This window comes from Piliocolobus tephrosceles, chromosome 10 (assembly GCF_002776525.5).
Source record: "Piliocolobus tephrosceles isolate RC106 chromosome 10, ASM277652v3, whole genome shotgun sequence".
In the NCBI taxonomy this organism is placed as follows: Eukaryota; Metazoa; Chordata; class Mammalia; order Primates; family Cercopithecidae; genus Piliocolobus; species Piliocolobus tephrosceles.
In genome coordinates this window covers 117,357,095-117,374,070 of record NC_045443.1, presented here as the reverse complement: position 1 = coordinate 117,374,070, position 16,976 = coordinate 117,357,095, and the positions used below count along the sequence as shown (strand labels likewise).

Below are 16,976 nucleotides of genomic sequence, written 5' to 3'. Positions count from 1 at the left end.
ACTATTTCAGCGATTGTCTGAGAATTGTGGGAGGCCACAGAAAACTTCCAAAGCTAAGTCAACGTAGTTTGATTTCAAAAGGAAGTGCCAAGGAAAGGTGTTTGAACCCGAAGGAATAGCCTGAAAGAAACAACCAATTCCGCAGCCACACCGCAAAATGAGGCCTAACCCTTCATGCTGGCCACGCCTGTTTCATAAGCACAAAATTAGATGTTATGTTTTCTGCACTTACAACTTAATTGTCACCAGACTAAAGAGGTTGATTGCATAGCAAATCCCATAACCATGTAACTTTAGGATTTGGAGGGTTAGACCAAAAGAGAGAATTTTGCTTAACAGGACCTTCTTCAGAATTGGACCTCTTGAATGTGATTTGCTGTAGAAAACATTCGTGGGGGCCAGCTCAGCTTCCATTCTCAGAATACAGTGGTTCACTGGCTTGTTCCACTGGTTCTAAGCCGTGGGGAGATTTTGCTTCCCTCCTCCCAGAGGACATTTGACAATGCCTGGAGACATTTTTGGTTGTCACAACGGGGGGGTACTACTGGTATCCAATGGGTGGAGGTCAGAGATGCTGCTCAACATCCTACAATGCAAAGGACAGTCCCCCACTGTAAAGCAGGCCCAAAGCCTCAATAGTGCCAAGGTTGAGAAACCTTGGTCTGTTCTAGTTTTAGTCCCATGTCTTCCTTGGCAATTTAAATACTGCTAATGATGTCTAAAGCATGTAGACCGTGGCTCTAGGCCTACAGTGTTATATGAGAAAAATGGTTTCTCATTTGCCCACTCAAATGCTGAAGCTGTTTCCTGAAGCTGGGAAGGGTGGGGGGAGTGGAAATAGAGTCCAGCGTTGATCACTTTGTTTTCCCTTGAGTCTATTAATGATGAACGGAACTCTATTTACCCTAGAGGGATTGTTAGAGGTAGATGAAAAAACCTTGAAAATGACTTTATTACTCTGCATAACTCAGGCTGTGTTTCAGAGAGCCACAAAAAAGGAAACATAAAATCGACCAAGGGTATACACATCTTGGCCTGTTCTCACCGGCCAGTGAGTATTTCAGATGGGCTGGGTGAATTCACTCTAGGGGGAGGTAGCAGTTAAGAGCTGGCATCCTCATCTGGGGAAAGGCCCTTTAGTTGTATGAAAGACAAGACAATGTAGTTGTGGGAGCCAACCCTGAGGGCAGAGCCCAGTGGCTGGGGTCCCAGAGACAGGGCTCTGGCTGCTGTTCCAGCTTTTGGGATCTTCTCCAAATGTCTGACTCACTACAGTGACGATGACTCTTAGGAGGACCCTGTGGATGTTTTTACAATTCTAACAGGGATGACTGGGATTTTAGAAGAAACGTATATATATCTACAACTTCCGTGTTTTCTCCTGAAGACAATTATAGTTGGCATACCAGGGCAGAAGGCTCTAGTTTGTTTCTCCACTAATTTGCTGGTCAAGAGAAGTGCTGAAGCTTTATTCCTCAGAAACTTTATGATTTGATGAGTGGTCCATGTCTTGGGTCTTCATCAATTCATTCAAACCATTTGTAAACATTGGTGGATGTCTTAGCCCATTCAGTGCTGCTTTAACAAAATACCTGAGAGTGGGTAATTTATAAAGAACAACAATTCATTTGCTCAGAGTTCTGGAGGCTGGGAAGTCCAAGATTAAGGCATAGGCAGGTTTGCTTGTCTAGTGAGGGCTATTCTCTGCTTCTAAGATGGCGCCTTGTGCTTGGGTCCTCTGGAAGGGAGAAAAGCTGCGTGTCCTCATGTGGCAGAAGGTGCCAGGGCACACGAGCTGAATGCTGTCTGGAGCCTCTTTGATAAGAACCTTAATTTCATTCATGAGAAGAGGGGCTCTCATGACCTAATCTTTTTAAAGGCCCTACCTCTTAGTACTATTACACTGGGGACATTTGAATTTTGAAGGTGACATAATAGCAGAGGAGGATCAGATATGGGAAGTAAATGCTTGAAAGTGAAATTGTGCTCATACAGAAGGAACTGAATTAAAATGAAATTTTGTTCTTTCCTAGAATGGCTCGTTCAGTCTCTGACCTCAGCCATATAGATCGTATCATGATGTTCCAGGTTTTTTCTCTCAGCCTTAGGAGTCTTTGAGATTTCCTAATTGAGCTAGTTGAGGTGCAGGCACAATTTTCTTGTCTGGCTTTTTGACTTCCTGCTTGCGGCCCTGGCCCTGCAATACTGATTTACATTTTAGTAATTTTTAGGCTTTAATTTGGCTCTATACATTCACCTGTGTATCAGTTTCTAGAGGGAAAAATATATCTTCATTGAAAAGCAATTTGAGTTAAGCTTTAACTAACTGTAAGTCCTCGCCCATAAAGGAAATGCTAATGGAGAAAGGATTACTTGGTCATAGGACACAATTTGACATATGGTTTTGTCCCTGCGATTTGGGCAAAACAAGGTCTCCTTTTCCACCTTTGTAAAATCACCATTAACCTTTTAGCTTCTTGGGTATGCAGGCTTTCACTTGGTGGGCAGCCTTTCTGACTATCTTGTGCTTTTTAAAGAAAATGAAATCCTTTGAATATGCACACACGTGTTGTCTCTGACCATGTCCTCTTGTTTTGCGTCTCCTCCACCTCAGCAGTGACCTCACCTGGAAGTTCCCTGTGGCCCCAGTGCTTGGAGAGCTCACGGGGTGACTGGCTCCAGTACACTAGTCTTATTTTACATAGCATTTTCAGCTTGGGTTTTCTGCACCAGTGGGTGGAGCTCATTAGCATGCTTTCCTGCTAAATTTAAAATGTTCCCCGATAACCTGAGAAGAAAAGGCTTAAAGGGACACCCAGAACCTTCCATCTTTTTGGAGGAAGGACATAGCCTCTTTTAGTGGATGAAAACAGCTGACTCCACAAATGTCCTGGTATCTCACACACCAGGGTCACGATCCCAGGCTGTCCTGTAGGGCTTGTTTAGGAGCAAAAGGAAACAAACCCTGTAGCCTGGGGATACCACCCACTTGCCGAAGCCAGGGGCCTCTGCTGTTACCCTTCTTCAGCTTTCCCTTGTGACTCGAGCTGTTCAGAGGGGCTCAGTTATAGGGGTCCCTTAACAGGCTTCCAAACTGAGTGAATGGGTGGGTCACAGGAATGGTTCTCAGGCCTGGGCAGCTGGAGTAGCCCTGTCCACTCAGCCACAAGAATGGTACTGAAACGCAACTCTGGAAGAGTTCCAGTCTCTTCTCCAAGGGACTGAATAAAATCAGAGCTCCTCCAGGCACATGTCCAATTATTTTTACAAAGTTTTATTGAAACTTATACATCAAGGTGACAGTAATTCAGTTTTGAAAACAGTAACTAAAAAAGGGTACCCCCAAACTCAGGTATACCAAGTAAATACTGGAACCCAGGGAGCTCACTCCTCCCTCTCCCACCGGGAACAAAGGGTGTAACAGGAGCTTCCGCTGACTCACAGGAACCTGGGATAGTGGGCACATCTGTGGCGACTCCTGGGAAACTGAGCTGCGTGTAAAGAAGTCTGCTTTGGTCCAAAGGACATCTTCCTGATCCAAACTCAGAAGGCTGCTGTCAAGTTCTACATTCCTTTCAGAATCAGCAGCAGCAACTGCTGCCGTCTTGCTTGCTAACTAGGGGCGGAGGTCCTGAGCAAGGTGCCACGGGACCTTGTAAAATCACACTGTGTTGATTTTACAGGGAGGAGGGTAGAGTGCCTCAAGTTTTCATGGTTAACACCGTCATCTATTAGACTGAAATAAAAAGCTGGACGACCTGCCAGCTAACTGGTCGGTCCTCAGGATTATCCAGCTGAATGGAGAAATCTGGCAGCAGGTTGAGACGTCTGTTCCGAGAACAGATTATTGCTGAGTAGAGTTCATATGACTTCTAGTCATGGTGACTTAAAAAATTGCCTTAAGGCTGCACAGCCAGCCACCTCTGCTTACAAAGAGTACTTAGTGCACGCGACTGTAAGAAACAATTGTAAAACTTCATCTAGAAATCAGACAGCTTCTAATTTCTATAGAAATGACACTTCCCTGGAGCCGGGAGACAATCTATTGCTGATTTTGAAGGAGAGGCAAGACCAACACTGTACTTAGTTCCACAGCCAGGCCTCAACACGGACAAGTGGCTGTCCTTAAAAACACACAGACGACTGGAAACGATGTGTGGCTTCAGTCCCTGTTTCCCAGAATTTTACTGGCAAAGGAGTTAGCGTTCATTTTTGGCTTAAGAAGAATTGAGAATGCGGGTTTAGAGATGCACCTGGCCTCATGCACTGAGGGGCCAGGGCTGCAGGTACTCTGCCGCCCCTCCCTCTTTTCTTGGCCTTGATGAGTCCCCGAGGCTCAAAGCCATGGGGGTGCCAGTAGGACTGTCACAGACCGAGGTGCTGCAGGAGCTGCTCTGCCTGGACAAACCTTCAAGGAGGACCAGGGCAAGTATGAAATGTCTTCTGAAGAGTGTGAAATGAGCAATGTACAGTCCGTCCCCTCTCGGGGAAAGCATGCACGCGTGGAGCCTGGCGGTGCACTGTCTCCTGGGCCACCATCGGCCCCCAGCTCTTCATATGGGCTTGTATAACAAGGTGGTGACATACTTCTTCTTGTACCGGTGGGTTGCGCTGAGCACCATCACTCCATCCTAAGGAACAAGGTGGAAATGATCAAAGGCTGGACTAAGGGGCTCAAGCCTCAGAGTACATGAGAATCATTAAGGGCTTCATAAAACCACAAATTCCTGGGCCATCTTCAGAACCTGAGCCTGCGGGCCTGTGTCAGACCCTGGAAGCCGCCCTTTCAGTCACTCCCCCAGGTCATTCCACTGCCGGGGGTCCTCAGAACACACACTGGGCAACACAGCTCTCACGGGGACAGACATGTCATTACCTTGATCGACAGCGCGTACAGGTGGTTCAGCATGACGTGATTGGGCTCAGGGAGCAAAGCTGGATCACACTGTGAGGGAACAAAGGCAGCGGTGAGCCATTTGGGATTTGGAAACCAAGATTCTCCCCTTTATTTCACAGCGCCAGATATCAAAGGGCAGGAGGCGGCGCTCAGGCCGACCTCTCCTCCCAAGTCAGGCAGTGCGAGGGCTTGTCCAAGACGACAGGTGAGATGCAGGTCATGCCTTCTGACCTGAAGGGAGCTCCCTGCACGCCTGCTGGAGGCATCGGTTGTGTCTCTGGCCAGGCATTTACCCCGGCCTCTTTGAAGTGTGGGCCCCGGCCCTGTCCTCTTATGGAGGGAGGGGCAGGAAGAAAGTGGCTGTCTGTTGAGAGAACTTTCAGAGAACACAGGAAGAGACTGTCTGCACTAAACGCTCCTGAGCAATGGATTCGAAACTTGCATCTGTAAGACTCAGACAATAACCTGAAGAATAAAACGGATACCTGGGCAAGACACCACTACTCTGGAGAGTTCCCACCGGGCTGGCACTCAGAACTGCCCGCCACGCCTTCCTATGTTTTAAGAGAAGCCAGAAACTGGGCTTTATTTTTTCACTGTATACCCCCAACTTTTATAAATGCAATTCAAAAGGAAAAAAGTGTAGAACAACTGCTGTAGGCTTAGGATCCCAGACGCTGGGCCAATCATTGTGTCAACAAATACTCAGCAAGCTCCTGCTGAGAGGCCGTTCAGGGCGGCTGCTGAGAGCACCAGCTACCGGCCACCCTGATGTGAATGCTGGCTCAGCCAGTTACTGTGTGAACTTGAGGTGTTATCTAAAAAATCAATTTCAAAGATTGACAGATAAAATTATGTATATTTACCATGGACAATATGTTGTTTTGAAATATGGATATGTTGTGGAATGGCTAAATCAAGCTCATTAACACACGCATAACATGCTTACCATTTGTTTGTGGTGAGAACACTTAAAAGCTACTTTTAGTGCAGTGCTGATGGGCATGTAAATTAGTACAACCATTATGGAAAATGGTATGAAGGTTCCTCAAAAATCGTAACTAAAATTACCACACGATCTAGCAATCCTACTATAGGGTAGATACTCCAAGGAAATGGAATCAGCATGTCAGAGATATCTGTACTCCCACGTTCACCGCAGCTCTATTCATAATAGCCAAGACGTGGAATCAACGTAGGTGTCCACCAGTGGAGGAATGGATCAAGAAATGAGGCACCGATACACAATGGAGATGGAGTACTGCTGAGCCTTAAAGGAATCCTGTCATTTGTGACAGCATGGATAAACCTGGAGGACATTTAAGTGAAATAAGCCAGGCACAGAAACACAAATCCCATATGATGTCACTTGTGTGGAATCCAAAAAAGTCGAATTCACAGAAGTAGAGAGTGGAGTGGTGGTTACCAGCAGCCAGGAGTGGCGGGGGCAGGGAGATGCTGGTCAGAGAATGTAACATTTCAGTTAGACAGGAGGAGTAAGTTCAGGAGATCGTCTGTGCAACACGGTGACTATTAATAACCATGTATTACATTCCTGAAAATCTCTAAGGGAGTAGATTGTAAGTGTTCTCCCTACTTCTCTGTGCTTGTTCCCCCATCCCTAAAATGGGGGTAATAACAGCACCTACTTCACATGGTTGTTGTGAGGCTTAAATACATGAAAAGCACTTAAGATTAGTTTGGGGCAAAATAAATGTTAACCCTTTAGTAATGACAACTGTAACCACAGTTTACATTAGAGCTTGGTGCTACCTTGGACAGACGGGTCCTGACATTCTCACATTCCCAGCCCCCTGGGCCACTCTCAGCTGGTCTATTCCCAGCAGCAGTCTCCATCAGAGAAGATGGCTAGTGATGCCTCCCTTTTCTAGAAAAAACAAAACCTTACTAGCTTAGGAGGGCACTGAAAGTCATCTAACCCACCAACCTTTGTCAAGTTAGAGCTAAGGGAAGCAGTGTCGACTAAGTGCTTCTAAGGCAGAAGCTACATGTCCTTGAAACTCTTCACCTGTGGCCTATTTGAGACTGTTGCCAACTCAGTGCTGGAAAGACGGTGGGTCCTGCTTACCACTGGCCTCTTCTGGGCCTGCACCAGGATGGCCACCCAGCTGCAGGGACTCCCAGCACAGGAGGTGACCTGAGAAAGGCAAGTCCTGTTGGAATAGGGTAACAAGCACTGAGACCCTGTCCTGGCAGCCCGGCAGGGACCGCTGCAGGACGCCTGCACGTGTACACGTTCCTTCCTCATCCCGGCACACGTGCCCTCCACTTCAGGGTGGGGTGTTCAGTAGCAGCATGGTCACTTTAAGCCCCTCATAAACAGTATCTCTGATGAGGTAGCTAGGGCCAAGCTGAATTCCTGGATTCCTAAGAATTATGACTGTGCCATACATCCCAGAGCTAGGTGGACTGCGCAGGCAATCCAGGTTACGTGGGACAGAAAAAAGAATCACAACAGAATTGGCTGTTCTTCAGGATCCAGGACGACACACACTTCTTTTCTGCAGGTAATACTTTCCCGGAGGACAAATATGTGTTACCTACATATCCCAAATTTTGACCCAGGAGTACAGATATTTCTAAAAGCAATTTAATGATTAAAACTAGATTCTAAAATGTGGGGGACAGAGCATGAGTTCCAGTACGTAGCTTACTAAGAAGGGACGGTATTACAGTTTGTCATGAAATTTAAATGGAACAGGGCTCAGGCTGAAGCAGGAGTGAAGGACAAGGAAGAAAAGCGCAGAAAGGCTTTGTAAGACGAGGCGGCGGCGTCCACACTCGGAACCTCTTGCTATCAGCCCATCCCCACAGCAGAGGTGAATGGCACAGTTCACACAAGGAGGCAACACTGAGCTTGCTCACCTGCTGCTTTGCAAAAGGTGGACACAGGAAAGAAAGCAACTGAACATGACCCATGGAGGATGGTCCAGGCAGACGCCCACCTACTTACGGAAATCCCTGTGTCCTTGTTCAGGATGACCTGGAGGAGATGCGGGGGGAGAATGGGTGGCGCCCGAAAGCGCTCTTCAGGTTTGCAGACGTAGGGCTCCTGATGGTAGGGTCCCGGCGGGGAGCTGGACAGCTCTGTTGGGAGATGGTAACAGGACATTTACTTGGAAAATCAGGCATTCTAGCAGCAGCCTTATTTATGTTGTCAACATCTCGTCTTCCTTGTCTCTTGTTCCCTCAATGCAGATTTACGTTCTCTTGAAGGATGCACTGGTTCCAAGAGTGCAGAACAGAGAGGAGAAAACCCTTTTGGAATCTGGGTGACTGGATACAACTCAGTAGTCAACTCACATGCCCTAGCGGAAGACGTGGCCCAGCCACTGAGTCTGGGTCAGATCACAAGGAGGCTGTTCTCGATAACTTAATCCCACATGCACGGCAGAATAATACTTCCTTCTCCCTTCAGGCTGGGCTGGCAAAACCACAAAGAAGCTGGAGACTAAGTGAGGATTAAGTGGCTAAGTCGAAGTTATGGGCACCGCCAGCCGCAATACAATGGAAGATAAGGTAAGCTGTTTAGACAGAGGCAGTGGTGAAAACAGGTTAAACGAGGCATATTTCAAAATGGGGGGCGGGGATTGAAAGCCCAATTTCTAATGGCTCTTTAACTCCATTACACTCGAGTTCCTTCCAAACTCTTGCTTGAGTATCTGGATTATTCAGATACACTGAGAAGCTTCTACAAGAGCAAGATTTCATATGCTAGAACAGCTGGATATGACGTTTGGCCAGCCGGAAGGTACCAAGCCATCATCCAAAGAATGCATGGGATGATTCTGGTCGCCAGATCCTGGGGCTGGTCCAGAGAAAATCTGCTATGCCCCAGCTCTGCCAATTCCCTCAATGTCATTTTTTAGGGGACAAGCCCCTTTTATGTGACCCAACCATATTACAGCAAGAAATTGAGAAAAGCATTAAGTGCAGAAAACTGAGCCATAAGGAGTAAATGACATTTTGAGGAAATAAGTGTCGAAATAGAAGTCTGTAGAGAATGTGGAATTAGCTGCTTATCAGTGAGGGGTCCGTTTTCTTTCCCTAGGTGGAAACTTGACTAGAAAGCTTGTAAGTGGCCTAAAATTACATGTACCAGTAAGTTACCCATTTTGGAGGATTTCTGGGCACACTTCCTTCATTCCCTGATTCCCAACTATCTGCAAAAAAACTACATTATCTCTAAAAGACTAATTATCCAGATAAAAGCACACTGAATTTGATTTCCAAGTCCTGCTCAACAAACTGTCACCCACAGTGAGCCCACTGTGGTCATTTCACCACTGTGATTTCTGAACTGGTAACGAGAAATCCTGGTGGCAGAACTTCCAGGCCCAACTAGACAATGACGAAGAACTGTCAGCTGAACGGAATCTGTTTTCTTAGTGCGCCAGATGTTCTTCTGGGGCATCTTTCCACTGCCTCCTTCAGGGTCCAGGAATTGTTAAGCCCCCGCCTCCAAGAAGGGGAAGTGTGGTTGGCACCAACACCTCAGATCGCAACCCTCCTCCCCCTGAACTGTACGAATCATGTTCCAGGTAGTTTCTTCCTGTGGGGCTTGGATGGAAAGCAATTTACTAAAACCTCGATGCCTGAAACGCTCTTAGAAGATGGGGAAGTTTTACTGGGTCTGTATTTCTGTGCCAAATAGCTTCCCATCAAGGAGAGCTGCACTGTGCAGGCTGTTTCCTGTGGGGAGCCGCCTCCTCCCCGAAGGGATTCTGACAAGGTACCAATGTACCACACAAGTGACCGCTAAGGTCACTGAGGTGTCCCTTTACCACCGTCAGGCTGAAATGCTTCAGGCACCACAAGTGGGATGAGACACAGGCTTCCCCAGCCCTGGGCTGTCACTGACCCAGTGCGACCCTCCAGGGCCTCTTCAGCCCTGCCCTTGGCACGAGATCAACCTATGGTTCCATTTCCGCTGTCTGCTTTCTGTGGCCAAGGAGACCTACTGAATACCTGAGACGACCAGGGAAATGACTTATAGCTCTCTTAGGGCTAAATTTCAACAACCTGACAGTTAGGAATTAAGTTCTGTGGCCTTTAAGGAGGGGCGCCACAAATGCCTATCTGGGCAGCTTCAGCTCAAGAGAGGCAAGAGAAACGAGTATTTCTAGACTGTACAGCCCCCACCTGCACACATGTGGTATAAAATAACTGTGTTCATACCAGACACATCGGAGCACTTTTGGGAATCCACCATTAAAGCATCAAATACTTCAAAGTCAGTTTTCTTCACTTGAATGATGTTGTTAACTGTGCCAAGCTGGCTGGTTACTATGGGCTGGGAAGAGACAGACAGGCAGAAATCATAACGTGGAAGGTCTGTGGAGTTATTCTTCAGAGGACTTGGAGCTCCTGGCTGGAAGGCCTCATCTCCTGGCTAGCCACCCTGCTCATCTTGGTCAAGTATGCCAACTGTCTGACAGTTACTGCTGCTATCCAGCTCTGCCACACACAGGAACGTCTACTAGCTCGGCAAAGGGACCTGGCAGCAGTCCCTTGGGAAGGTCATTTGTTTGGATTGTGCGGGCGCCCAGAGGACCAGAGGTGGGAGGAAGAGTACCTCGGAAGGGTCGTGGGTCCACTGACCATCCACAAAGAACTTGTACTGGTGCTCTCCTTCCGGCAGGTCCAAGATGGCTACAAAGTTATTGTGGCTGCGAGGAAAAAGGAAGCAGAGGAATTCAGGGGGGTGGGCTGCCTCCTGAGCTTACTTGCCAAACCAGCTACAGAACAAAATGTTTCCACATAAAACCAAGAGTTCAGCTGCAGGAGAACAAACATGTTTAGCCCATTTAGACAATTCAGCATAATGATCTCAATCTGGAAAGGCTATAAGGAAGCAGCAGTGACACACTTTCCTGAAAACTCACCTTGCTCAAATACCAGGAAACCACATCCCTAACGTTAAAAGGTCAACAGTCAGGCATTTGTGCTTCTCAAGCTAGAAAGGCTCCGGGATGCCAAGGAGGGTACCACCACAAGATAAACAGCAAGCTGCCTCATTTTACCCTTTGTCACTTTGCCTTGGGCAGGAGAAGGGATCAACTGAATAGGAAGCTCAAATGTTCTCTAAAGAGACTTGCCAAGCAACTAAAAAACCACACTCTGGAAGAGCCCTTTCATTGGGTTGTTTTGCCCCGACTTGAACTGACTTGTGACTGCTGTGCTGAGTGGCTCCCTCCTTCTCCAATGGAACCGCTGGAAAGCAGGCAGCCCCTGACAATAGGCCTGATACTTTCTCCCTCATTTTATCAGGAATACTCACTAAAGGTGTTCTCTCACTGACAACTTAACACAGCAAGTCCGTGCTGGGGTTCCTGATAAAATGTCTTACGATAATCCTTGCTAATGATGCCCACATAGTATGTATTTTTTTCTTTTTGGAGACAAAGTCTTGCTCTGTTGTCCAGGCTGGAGTGCAGTGGTGCAACCACCGCTCACTACAGTACTGACCTCTCAGGCTCAATCAGTCCTCCCACCTCAGCCTCCTGAGTAGCTGGGGCTACAGGTGCACACTACCATGCCCAGCCAATTTTTATTTTTTTGTGGAAATGGGGGGGTCTCACTATGTTGCCCAGGCTGGTCTTGAACTCCTAGCCTCAAGCAATCCTCCTGCCTCAGCCTTCAAAAGTGCTGGGATTATAGGCATGAGCCACCACGCCCAGCCAACATGTACTTTTCAAACAAAGTATTACACAGAGTCAAAGTCAGATGAACCCTCAGAGATCATCTGGTCCAATATTCCCTCTTTACAGAAAGGAACACTGAGGCTCAGGTGTTAGGCCATGTCAGCATGGCCAATGTGGGCTCAAATGTGGGTTTCTAAGATTCCCAGGCCAGTGCCCCCTTACTGCATTAAGAACAGATTTTTGTGTTTCTGTGGAAAAGTCCTGACTAAACAGATAGGTGAGGATCTGAAGTGAAAGATGTCTGTGAAACAGAAACAGTCTCTTTCTTCTGTGCTCTAAAGCTAGAGACCACCAACGTTTAACATTTGAACCTTAAGACTTATTAAGCAAAATTATTTTTCCACTAGCCATCCATTTTATAGAAACACCCGTTTCCTATTCTCCCACAGAGATGCTTCAGAAAGAAGAGAATTTATGTTAAGACAAATAAGTGAACACTCCCCAGGCAATTACCTTCTGGTGAGGGGAAGTTTACTCCAGTTGTTGAAAGACCCAGATAAGTAAACTTCCTTTCCGCCCCCCGTCCACCGAAACACAGTTGGCCGAGCCTGGGCGGGGGCTTTATCATTCACTTCCAGATCATGCTGCCAGGCCAGGAATTCCTCCTTCTCCGGTGCCTAGAAGCAGAGCAGTTTACTGAGAAAGCCATAAGCGAGCTTCCTACAACAGACAATATTGACAATTTATTCTAAAGAGGCAGCTGTTACTACCTAGGTTCATAGGATTGGAAACTTACTAGTGGTGCCTCAGTTACCCTGCCTGCAAAACAGAAATATATTTTTTAAGGTTGTGGTGAAGACTGAGACAGTCCATGTAAGTGCTCTGCATAGTGTCTGACACAGTGAGTGCTTGCTAATTAGCTTTGTTGTCATTAAAGAGGTTGACATCAAAATTCTAGGAGAAGCTATAAAACCCACTTGGAAGGGGCAACTATGAATCCAAGACTAGCTTAATAAATGTCATGTTCCTTCCTTAATTAAGCAAGATTTGAAGTACACTCATGAGCACGATGTCTTAGTCAATGATGGACTGTATATATGGTAGTCCCATAAGATTATACCATTATTTTTGTTGTATCTTTTCTATGTTTAGATATATTTAAATACACAAATCCTTAAATACAGTTGTGGAGTAAGTGTCTACAGTATTCAGTAGAATAACATTCTATACAGGTTTACAGCCCATGAGCAATAGGTTACACCGTATAGGTGATATGGTTTGGCTCCTCGTCCCCACCCAAATCTCACCTTGAATTGTAATCCCCATATTGCCCACGTGTCAAGGGCAGGGCCCGGTGGAGGTAATCGATCATGGGGGCGGTTTCCCCCATGCTGTTCTCTGAATGTGAGTGAATCTCATGAGATGTGATGGTTTTATAAGCGTCTGGCATTTCCCCTGCTTGCTCTCATTCTCTCTCCTGCTGCCCTGTGAAGAGGTGCCTTTTACCATGATTGTAAGTTTCCTAAGGCCTCCCCAGCTATGCGGAACTGAGTCAATTAAACTTCTTTTCTTTATAAATTACCCAGTCTCGGCTATGTCTACATAGCAGCACGACAATGGACTAGCAGACTAGGTTTGTGTAAGTACACTCTACGATGCTCACACAATGATAAAATCACCTAATGATGTATTTCTCAGAACATGTTCCTGTCATTAAGTGATGTATGACTGTACATGAAAATTTAAGAGGAACAATTCTAGAGCTGTCAACCTGAAAATGGGCACATTCAGATTTTGAGGATGGGGAAAAACTGCTCACAAAGTTCTATCCAGGGACTGGGGAATAAAGCAAGACAAAGACTGAACCCTCATTAGGATAAATGATAACCTCCAGTGTGGTAAGTTCCGTACAACTGAGGTATTCCAGAATAAGAAACTCATCCAACTCTACCTGGATGACATATGTAGTCACGCACCTTTTAGATTTTTTTCCTAGTCAGGAGCCAAAGACTTAAAAAGAGCAGAGGGTTCTGGCTGGAAAAGACTCTTTAGGGAGTTAAGCAGGCTTCTAGCCCCTTCATTTCAAATACCTCAGCTTATCCAAATGATGCCTGCATTCTCTGAATTCTAACATGATCTACTTATTAAATAACAGACTGGAATCACTTCACACTAAGAATAACTATACCCAAAATAGCACACTAGTGTAATTAAAAGAATTCACGACTTTTTTGGTATCTGGGGATTTCAGTAACTTCTAATGAAGTGAGAACGGACGCTGCTTGAAATCATTCCCCATAGATTATGTGTGTGCTCAACATTTCCTGGAGGAGTTTTGGAATAGTAAAAGAACAAATACTTCTTGAAGAAAGTAGTTTTGATTCTTTGGTGTCTTAAATAGCCTTCTTGGGACCAGGGACCAAAATTACTTCCTGGGGAAAGGATGTCAAGTCATTTGAGAAACATGATTCTAAAGTTCACTTTGGACACAGCTCTTCAAGAATGCAACAAATTCAGAAAGCAAGTTCAAACCACAGGTTGCAGGCCCACATAAAAGCAGGCTCCTTGTAGTTAGGCTCGAAACAGATCCAAAAGGTGTGAGATGTGATCACCTCGCTCAACATGAGGACAAACACAGATGGAATGAGTTGCCAGGCAATTAAATGGATGATGAGTAACATGAAATTGGATACTAACAGGTATGTTGGGCAGAGGGCAGCTTTATCTTTCCTAAACCTACTTTGTTCCATGAAACAATCAGTTCCTTTCGGACATAACACATAAATACCATTAAGTGTCCTTGGACTGAACCCTGAGGCTGGAAATATCCACCATATGAAGGTGGTTAACAGCAGTGTGGTTGAAGCAGGAGTCAAGTCACCTGAGCTTTTGATGAATTTAAACAGGCTGCAGCAGGAAGAAAAATGTTTGCACTGGCCTACTTAAGCGCGATTAAGTCATATTTAAACAACACTAGAGGGAAGTTCAGTAGCTGCTGGCTGCCTCCTTCAAACAGACCTTCACTACCCACTGACCTCTGTAAGTCCAAAGACTTTTCTATGTACGCGTTAAAAAAAAAAAGCAGGGTGAGGCTGGGCGTGGTGGCTCATGCTTATAATCCCAGCACTTTGGGCGGCCCACGCGGGAGGATTGCTTGAGGTCAAGAGTTCAAGACCAACCTGGGCAACATGGTGAAACCGAACCTCTACCAGAAATACACAAAATTAGCCGGGCATGGTGGCGCACGCCTGTAGTCCCAGCTACTGGGGAGGCTGAGGCAGGATGGCTTGAGCCCAGGAGACGAAGGTTGCAGTGCGCCGAGATTGTGCTACTGCCCTCCAGCCTGGGCAAGAGAGCGAGACTCCGTCTCAAAATAAATAAATAAATAAAAAATAAGTAGGGTGAATCAAGTGTTGGGCAGAACTAAACACCTCTGGCAACCGCCGTCAGCTGTTCCGCTCAACTTTCAGCTTGTATATGTACCTGGTTTGCCTCCAAAATGGATAATAAACTCCCAAACTAACTTTTACAAAAGCTCCAGTTTGTGTAAAGGTGAGGGAATTTGTCTCAAAGCGGTGAAATTAATTACACCTAAGAGATAAAGCAGAAGCTGGGTTCAATTACTGTTAGCTCGACTCTGAATTAATTAACAATTTGAAACTGTCCCAGAGCTGCTTTCTCCTTAATGATGTTAAACGAACTGAGCGCCTCCTCCCTCAGGGTGACTTTCTCATATTGGTAATTAGACTTAGGTTCTTGGACCGCTAAGAGGACTCTTACAGGACCATCTGGCTTTTAAGTGCACCGGGTAATGTACCACTCCCTCCCCGTTCTGGTGGTTTTCGAAAAGATGTGACAGTAATCTAGTGGAGGGTTTCGCTCCTCAACATTAGTCAAGGGGAATCGGATTCCTGCACACCGCTCGCACCTTGATTTCCTCGGAGTGGAAGAGGTCGGCGTCTTCGGGGCTGTCCATCAGGATCTTGGGCCTGTCCCCGTCCTTGGTGCCCCCGGAGCTGTCCCTCCGGGGCGTCTTATGGCCACCATGCCGCTCCAGCGCGGCGCGCTCACTGCTCGTGTTGCCCATGATGGGGGTCTGCGGGGACACTGGGAAGCCGGACGGATCCTCACTGCAGGAAAGGGACCCTGTGCAAGGGACTCCTGGAACCGCGGGTCCCAAGGAGCCTGCGGAAGGGAATCGGAGCGCCGGGATACCACGCCCCTCGGGCTCGGGCCGGGAGCCGGTTCTAGCCGAGTCAGCAGCGTTGCCGAGTTCTCGCAATGGCGCTTTACCCGCCCAGGCAAGCTGCGGCGAGAACGCAAGGAGCGCGAAAACAAACCGACACTTTCCCAACTGCTCCCCCACCCCTCAGCGACTTCCGCTTCCGGCGACTCCTTAAGTCGGCCCGGCCTAGGGCGTGGAGGTGGCGGCGGCCGGCTAAACGCGCGAGGCTATCTAGATTCCATTTCCGCTTCCGGTCTTGAGCGGTGCGGTAGCAGGTGCCCCGAGGCTGTCTCTACAGGCCTCGGAGCGCGCAGTCGCAGTCGGCAGCCGGCCGCTCAGGGCCAGGCCCAGGACGAGGCGCTGCCGAGTGCCGGCAGGGGGCACCCCAGCGCGCCGGCAACCTGAGCCGTTCAAGCGCTGGGCTGAATAATGCCATTTAGATATCTTTGCCCACTTCTGGTTGATTCCACACTCTACAGCCAGAGGGATCTTTCTAAAATGCAAATCTGATTCAGAAACTCCTCTTCTTAAAGCCCTTTTAATGCACGCGCTCTCACGCTTTACAGTGCATTAGATTAACCTGGAGCGCTTGTTAAATGCAGCCCGCACTGCAGACCTGCAGAGAATCAAGAATTCTGAAGATTAGAGTCGGGGGTACAGGCAGTCTTGCAGGTATTTGAGAAAATTGCAGACCATAAGATCTCTGGAAATTTTTTATGTCTAGTAGGTTGGGGGTTGTAAAATGCTGGAGTTATTAGTGTATTTTTATTGAGTGTGCAATCTTTTGGTAGGTAATTTTGCAAGATATCTTGTAATCAGTTCTGCAACATCCTTTTGCATAAGATGTATTAGCGTTTGTCATTTACTCTGGCCAGTGCTTCAACAAGAAGTGCATACAAATACGGTAGTAAAATATTCTCATCTTCTCACTGTCAGTCATTGTCATATTTTGTGGGTTTTATGGTGTGTGAATATCTCAAAATACTTTGCATTTGCCAGGTCAGGTCATGCATTTCACACACTGAACATTATATAGTACCTAAAAAATTACCAGACATTGTGCTAAGGAAATGAGGAACACAAGATTACTAAGATAAGGTTTCTTGGAGGGAATTCGGCAGTATGCATCAAAATTAAAAAATGCACCTTCATTTTGACACACAATTTTACTCCTAGGAAACGTCTGCAG

At 46.8% G+C, this 16,976-nt stretch overlaps 1 protein-coding gene across 2 annotated transcripts; it reads right to left on the bottom strand.

Annotated features, from left to right (window-relative positions):
• Positions 1-3,253: 3,253 nt before the first annotated feature.
• On the bottom strand, positions 3,254-16,143 carry PRKAB1 (protein kinase AMP-activated non-catalytic subunit beta 1). Of its 2 annotated transcripts, none has more exons than XM_023204533.1 (7): positions 15,491-16,143; positions 12,076-12,239; positions 10,494-10,587; positions 10,097-10,211; positions 7,864-8,005; positions 4,877-4,945; positions 3,254-4,631 (listed from the first exon to the last, which is right to left on the bottom strand). In XM_023204533.1, the coding sequence occupies exons 1-6, from the start codon at positions 15,647-15,649 to the stop codon at positions 4,903-4,905; spliced, it is 717 nt and encodes a 238-aa protein (XP_023060301.1). In that variant the 5' UTR covers positions 15,650-16,143; the 3' UTR covers positions 3,254-4,631; positions 4,877-4,902. The 2 variants fall into 2 exon arrangements, with proteins under 2 accessions (XP_023060301.1, XP_023060291.1); XM_023204523.1 differs by having other exon boundaries at positions 7,872-8,005.
• Positions 16,144-16,976: the final 833 nt, after the last annotated feature.

Bases quoted from the DNA above. Each gene is read 5' to 3' on its own strand.
- PRKAB1 (XM_023204523.1), bottom strand. From the start codon at position 15,649: ATGGGCAACACGAGCAGTGAGCGCGCCGCGCTGGAGCGGCATGGTGGC. The intron at 12,240-15,490 runs GTGCGAGCGGTG...CTCTGCTTCTAG, and splicing joins TCCACTCCGAGGAAATCAAG to GCACCGGAGAAGGAGGAATT. The intron at 10,212-10,493 runs GTACTCTTCCTC...GTCTCTTCCCAG, and splicing joins GGACCCACGACCCTTCCGAG to CCCATAGTAACCAGCCAGCT.